The sequence below is a fragment of the Alosa alosa genome, chromosome 11, assembly GCF_017589495.1.
Source record: "Alosa alosa isolate M-15738 ecotype Scorff River chromosome 11, AALO_Geno_1.1, whole genome shotgun sequence".
NCBI classification, from domain to species: Eukaryota; Metazoa; Chordata; class Actinopteri; order Clupeiformes; family Clupeidae; genus Alosa; species Alosa alosa.
In genome coordinates this window covers 8,674,974-8,682,473 of record NC_063199.1, presented here as the reverse complement: position 1 = coordinate 8,682,473, position 7,500 = coordinate 8,674,974, and the positions used below count along the sequence as shown (strand labels likewise).

The 7,500-nt window shown below is 45.5% G+C and overlaps 1 protein-coding gene across 7 annotated transcripts in view; it reads left to right on the top strand.

The window, feature by feature from the left end:
* The window catches only part of sema3ab (sema domain, immunoglobulin domain (Ig), short basic domain, secreted, (semaphorin) 3Ab), an 87,242-nt gene that overhangs the window by 73,633 nt on the left and 6,109 nt on the right, over nt 1–7,500 (top strand). For all 7 annotated transcript variants that reach the window (XM_048256999.1, XM_048256995.1, XM_048256998.1 and 4 more), the window contains 9 exons: nt 838–957; nt 2,490–2,632; nt 3,790–3,904; nt 4,048–4,117; nt 4,227–4,371; nt 4,541–4,760; nt 4,960–5,051; nt 5,236–5,277; nt 7,171–7,328. In XM_048256999.1, coding sequence (XP_048112956.1) covers nt 838–957; nt 2,490–2,632; nt 3,790–3,904; nt 4,048–4,117; nt 4,227–4,371; nt 4,541–4,760; nt 4,960–5,051; nt 5,236–5,277; nt 7,171–7,328 — 1,105 coding nt within the window. The remainder of the gene's footprint in view (nt 1–837; nt 958–2,489; nt 2,633–3,789; nt 3,905–4,047; nt 4,118–4,226; nt 4,372–4,540; nt 4,761–4,959; nt 5,052–5,235; nt 5,278–7,170; nt 7,329–7,500) is intronic.

The window sequence follows — 7,500 nt, the reverse complement described above, 5'->3', positions numbered from 1 at the left end:
ATCAGCCCCCCACCCCCTCCCCACACACACACACACACACACACACACACATACACACACAAGTATCTCTTTTATGCACACACTAATGTACACACACACACACACACACACACTGTGTGGGCGAGCCATGCTCCATTCTCTGATTATCCCTTTTCAGAGAATCAGTCACAATCAATTACTGCAGACCTCTTCATCGGAGAGTGAGAGTGACTCATTTCTCCTGTTTTCCTGCCTTCCACTCACCCTCTCTCACTCATTCTCTCTCTTCTCTCTTTTCCTCTCCTCCGCCTCTCTCTCCATCCTCTTCTCTCTATGCTTGGCAGCCTCTCTCGTCTGATTAGCAGAAATTTTACACCTCTGATAATGGCTGTGTCGGTTAGGCTGAACCCATCACTGTGTTCCTGTTCCTGAACGTCAGTCCTGCCACACAGCATAGCCTACTCTTAAACCCATTCAGGCTCCAGTTACATTCAGCCTCGCTTTACTGAACAAAGGTCACTCACAAACATACACATACACACTCACACACACACACTCACACTCACACACAGACACACAGGCACACACACACACACACACACACACACACACACACACACACACACACACACACACACACACATATGCAGACACACACACACACTCTTGTTGTTTTTTTTTTTTTGTGGTGGGGCGAGTTGGGGGGTGTGGACTGGAATAATTTCCTCACTCTGTTACATTTGTTTCTGAATAGCCAGGCCCACAGCCACCATGTTGATAAACTCAGTATTCTCACAGTAAGCAGTTATTTTTCACTTTTTGTTTATATGATTGTCCGCCTCACTCCTCTCTGAACAGATGGCGAGCTATATGCAGGCACATCAGCAGACTTCATGGGGCGGGACTTTGCTATTTTCCGAACGCTGGGAGAACACCACCCAATTAGGACTGAACAACATGACTCAAGATGGCTCAACGGTAAGACGAAAAAGAAGATACATCGCCCAAAAATGAAATTAGCAACGTCTAAACAAACGACATACTGTCTGCGTTGAGAGAGAGAGAGAGAAAGAGAGAGAGTAAGAGAGAGAGAGAGAGAGACAGACAGTCCAACAGACAGAAAATAAATAAGATAATGTAATATAAAGGCTAAGAAACACTGAACATACACAGCATGCTCTACTGGCTTACAAAGGAAGCCTTGACTGCTGTTTGGCTCTTAGATCATGTTCTGGTCTTGATTGACACCGAGTTAAGAGGATAAGTGCAATCAGATACCGTCTGCCCCTTAGACCTGTCCGCCCAAACAAAGAGCATCAAGCCCTGCAGCTTAACATCTTCTCTGCATCAAAACCTAACGATTATGAAAAAAAAAAAAAGCCCAACATACACAATAGAGAAATGCAAGGCTCACGAGGGGCACCATACTTTCCCATGAGACCAAAGCAGTGTCTGGCATGCCTCTCTGTGCAATTAATCCAACTAGAAGGACAGGTTGGAGGTTGAGGTGGCCGAAGATAACAGCCGCCATTGTCTGATTAATCCCTGTTGATATGTGCACTCTCGGCTTTACCTTTGTTTGAAAGGAGATACGGCCCCCTCTTTTTTTTTTTTGTTCCAGGGAGATGAGTCTAAATCGGAGGCCATCTTTTTCTCTCTGTTTGCAAAGCGAAATTCAAGGCTTTATGACGGCCTTTTCAGACACAAGGTGCACTAAAGGAGGCTTGTGTCATGTCCTCGGGATGCTCTAGGTCAGCAGGGCTCTAATGCAAAAGAGTGTGTGTTTTAGCAAACAGGTCAGCTTAGTTCATTAAAAAAGGACTGTGAGAGAGAGAAACTAGTTGAAGCTGAAACTGTGTGTGTGTGTGTGTGTGTGTGTGCGGCACACACACGTGAGAGAGAGAGAGAGACAGAGAGAGAGATACAGAGAGAGAGAGAGAAACAGACTGAGAGAGGGAGAGAGAGGAATAAATGGGAAAGCCCCTGATCAGCAGTCGGTCAGACTTCAGGGCATATTGTTTCTCTATTGTGAATCTGTCAATGTCTGGCCTATGATGACGTGTCTGAGGGCAGTGGCATGCGTGAGCACTTTGATGTAAGGGCCTGAGACTTACTGTCTCTGACTAGACTGCTCCTAATTAACCACAAACACAGCATGAAGACCCATGAAGAACAGTGCGATGAGTTTACTGAATTAGCGTTACGCTCTCTTTCTTCCTCTCTCTCTCTCTCTCTCTCTCTCTCTCTCTCTCTCTCTCTCTCTCCCCTCCCTCTGAAATATTGTGTCATTAAAAGGAAAGTAGGATGAAATGAAAAGAGCAAAACATGATGAGATCATGCTCCTACCATGGTAGATGAAATATGTCATTGTCTGCATGTCAGGTCGTGTCAGCCACTGTGTCTGCGACAGAAGCGTAACTAGCTTTGTTTATATTGTGTGTGTGTGTGTGTGTGTGTGTGTGTGTGTGTGTGTGTGTGTGTGTGTGTGTGTGTGTGTGTTACCTGAGCAGACCCTCGATTTGTCGGTGTCCATCTCATCCCGGAAAGCGACAACCCTGAGGACGACAAGATCTACCTGTTCTTCCGTGAGAACGCCATTGATGGAGAACACGCCGGCAAAGCCACCCACGCCAGGATTGGGCAGCTGTGTAAGGTGAGAGCGTGAGGAACATGGGGCTGTAACGTGCTGTAAGGGTGAGGCAGGGACTTGACCCTCACTGCCCACACAAGGAAGAAAATCAGCCCGACACAACCATGCATTCATAGGTAGTCATGGATATGTGAAGACATACACAGTGCATGCATGTACAGGCAAAGACACACACACACACACACACACACACACACACACACACACACACACACACACACACATATATATATATGTGTGTGTGTGTGTATATATATATATATACACACACACACTGTCTATTTCACATGCACATATCATCTCTCCTTTTCCCTGTCTCTTTCTCTCTGTCACATACACACACACACACACACACACACACACACACACACTTGAGAGCTAAATATCTCTCAGGTATTTGAAACATTGTTTTTTTTATTTTTTTCTTTGATGGCGCTCCCTCCGACACCCCTTCATTTTCGACTGTGTGAAGCGTCAGCAGACCCACAGAGGAGAGTAACAAAGACAGCACTGTACGAGCTAATGTGTGAATCTGGCAGCCGTTTGTGGTTTAAGGGCATCTCTGTTGTATGGGCGAGGGGGGAAAGGTGTTCCCAATTATGCCTCTCGCGCCTATTCCGGCATAGCTGGAATTCTCGTCACTCCAGGCGGGGACAGCAATCTATTCCTTATGCTGAAAAGAATCTTGGTTTCGGACATGCGGTTCTCTGTCAGCATTTAATTAGTGGATATAAACAGGCAACGCTGCTCTGTGTGTTTGTGTGTGTGTTTGTGTGTATGTGTGTGTGTGTGTGTGTGTGTTTGTTTAATAGTCTCTCTCTCTGTTGTGTGCCAGATCTCCTGATGAAAGACAAACAGATACAAAAATAGTTTGAAAAGCCATCAGTCAACAGTGACAGTTCCCCCACATAAACACTGCTAAGGTGTGGCGAAGCCTTCTATGACTGAGGCTATTGTTTTAAGGCACTTCTTCCATTCCCCTGGAAATGTCAAACACACTCATCCCACATTCAAGCAGTTTAATGGCTGTCACCAATCAGACTCCAAAAGCATTCCAAAAATGTTCTGTTGTTTTTTTCTCATTCATTTTGTTGATAGCTGTGGTCATCGTGTTTGTGTGTGTGGGTCTTGACATGCTGTGTGTGTTCCCTTTGTGGTAGAATGACTTTGGAGGCCACAGAAGTTTGGTAAACAAGTGGACGACATTCCTCAAAGCACGACTGGTCTGTTCTGTCCCGGGCTTCAACGGCATCGACACACACTTTGATGAGCTTCGTGAGTCTCTAGCTTACAAAACCAACTGTGTTTCTCGGTGTTAACAGGCTGAATAGTGTTTCACTGAGTGATTTCATTCTCAAATTTTTCATGACGTACTATCATCATTAATTTTAAGGTAACATTTGCTTTCCACATTTCAGAGGATGTTTTCCTCATGAGCTCCAAGGATCCCAAGAACCCAGTCATATATGCTGTGTTCACTACATCCAGGTAGCCACCTTTGTAGCCATGTCAGACTGCATTAATAAAGGACATATTCAAATTCTCCTGTTTTATATTAAAATTTGTTCTAACTTTGTTCTCTCTCTCTCTCTGGTAGTAACATCTTCAAAGGCTCAGCCGTGTGTATGTATAACATGGCCGATGTCCGCAGGGTGTTCTTGGGCCCATACGCTCACAGAGACGGACCCAACTACCAGTGGGTCCCTTTCCTTGGGCGAGTGCCCTATCCTCGTCCTGGAACGGTGAGCGATATGTTTTCCTCTGACGGTTTTGTTTGCCACCTTTCTAAAACCATTTTCTTACTTTTTTGACGCTCCTTGTTGGGATATTACATTCGGTACACTGAGTGTCTGATCTCGAAAGTATTCACAGCACCTTGCACCCCCTGACTTCCTTCCTCACTACTGACAGTGCCCAAGTAAAACTTTTGGAGGGTTTGACTCCACCAAAGACCTACCGGATGATGTCATCACATTTGCCCGAAGCCACCCAGCCATGTACAACCCCGTCTATCCAATCAACAACCGGCCAATCATCATCAAGACGGACGTGGACTACCAGTTCACCCAGTTGGTGGTGGACAAAGTAGAGGCAGAGGATGGCCAGTATGACGTCATGTTCATTGGCACAGGTTCGCTTCCTTGTATAACATGCTTATAATACATGTTTAGTCTTACAAATGCATATCTGTGGGTGCCTGCTTGAGTCACTGCCTGAGCTTTAACGTGTCTCCGACTCAATGTGTGAGTGTAAACATGCTAAAGCCATTTTCAGTGAGCTATTTGTTAAAGGTGGCTGTTTTTCTCACTTTGATTTGGTTTTCATTGCAGATATTGGCACAGTTCTTAAAGTGGTGTCGATACCGAGAGGGACCTGGCATGACCTGGAGGAGGTTCTGCTTGAAGAAATGACTGTATTCAGGGTAGGCAGACTACACTCAGTCTCCATACAGCTTTGAAGAAATGTTTATCAAATATAAAAAATTATAATTTGCCACAGATTTGTCTATGTCTATTCAGCATATATGTCTATATCAGCTTTATCAAATTGTTTCTTTATCAGCTTTATCAAATTGTTTCATATTCCCTCTATTTTCTTCCATCTAGCAACCAACTGTTATTACTGCCATGGAGCTCTCAACCAAACAGGTAAATAAGGCAGTTATTAATTTTATTTGTATTAAACTGCAATTTAATCTCTCATCAACTAGCTATCAAGAATGGCCAGCTCCACGGTAAACAGGCTTATTTAATGCTTCTGAATAGAGAGCTGGTGCTCAGAGAGTGTTAGCAGCAGGAGGGGAGAGGGCCTCTGGGGCTGTGAGTGAGGCTGAGGGTGAGACACACACACACACACACACACACACACACACACAGCTACAGGAGCCACTCAGCGCGCAGCACTGACACACTCCTCCCTGATTTCTCATGTCCCATAGTGCTCAACATGGACCTCGCCTCAGGCTCTCTCACTCTCTCTCTCTTTCTCTCCCTCCCTCTCTCTCTTTTCCTCTCTTTCCCTCTCTCTCTCTCTCACTCTTTCACACACTCTTTTTCTCTTCCCACCCTCCCCTCTTTCTCTATCTCTCTCATTTTCACACACACACACACACACACACACACACACACACACACACACACACACACACACACACACACACAGTCATACTCGCCCATACTTCTTGCCTAAGGGTGTATTACTAAGTGCAGGGCTTCCTGTCATAGGCACCAAAAAAATGCATTTTTTCCATTAACTTTCGCAGACACATACACACACACACACACGCGCACACACACACATACACACACACACGCGCACACACGCACACACACACACACACACACACACACACACACACACACACACACACACACACAAACATTAACAAACACATACATGTATCCATGCACACAGACACACACAGAAACAAGCACATGCACACATACCCATGCACACATTCACAGATATCTGAAAATCTCTGCAGCCTCGGCTTTCCCATCTCTCGGCCCGGCTGAATCCTCTTCCTCCTCTTCGTCAGAATAATCTAGATGACACCACGCGTCACCAGATCCATAATTAAGATGCTTCGCCCTCTCGTCTGGCCACAGCTGACTGACTACCTGCCCCCACACTCCTCTCTCAGCCACCAACCGATACCTCCACCCTTGCATAATGCACCGCAAAGATCATCCTCAGTGGCGTCGTCTGACATTAAATCAAATTTAGCTGGAATACTTTCCAGTGGAAAGCTGCTTCCTCGTGCAGTGCAGAAACACTATTTTCCAGTGTATGGTATTTCTGTTAATGGCATTGGGTGACCCATGCTAAGACTTGAGAAATATCAACGTGGTGAAGCAGCGGGCCCCACATGGACACAGCTTCAGTGTCCTCGCTGCGAGTTTATGTGTCTCACTGCATAAGGACACAGCTTCAGTGTCCTCGCTGTGAGTTTATGTGTCTCACTGCATAAGGAGTTGGAGAGAGAGAGACGCAAGCTGTAGTTTATATGCAGTTTAATTATAGTGCATTCTCAACATTACAGGGGCCCCATGGGTAGTGCACTCATTTAGCTGACATAAAACATTGTGGCGGAGAACGAAATGTACTGTGATGTGTCTGCGGGAGTGCGTCAGAGAGTAGTACTCTCAAAAAGCTACAACAGTATCCCACCAGCCAAGCTAGTCGACGTTAGAACTTTCAGTGGAATGATACATACTAACTACGTTATGTCTATGCATACTGCAGACAGATCTCCATTTAGGTGAAGCTCAAAGAATGTGAATTAGGGTGAGTGGAGGTGTCAGGGTGTTTCAGAATGATATATATATATAGCATTCATCAAGTAAAACTGTATTCAAAGTTTGTTAATCAAGCATTTGCATTTCAACAAATGAAGACTACAAGGAGTTTAAATGACCTCTGACATCAATTAAGGAAGAATTGTTTATCTAGTGCTGATAGATGTGTATATTAACAGTCTCCCGCAGAGGAAGTCGTCGAAGGCGGCTTAGCTTTGAACGTTTTGCGCTCTGTCTCCACAGCAACAGCTGTACCTGGGCTCATCGGCAGGCGTGTCGCAGATGCCCCTGCACCGCTGCGACGTCTACGGGAAGGCCTGTGCTGAGTGCTGCCTCGCCAGAGACCCCTACTGCGCCTGGGACGGCAACCAGTGCTCACGCTACTTCCCCACAGCCAAGAGGTAACACACACACACACACACACACACACACACACATACACACACACACACACACTAATAAGCTCTCTCTCTCTCTTTCTCTCGTACACATACATGTATAATCACAAACATGCAAAAAACCTACTGTTGCAATGAGATGTGAGTGAGAGAGACTGAGATGAGACATTCCAGC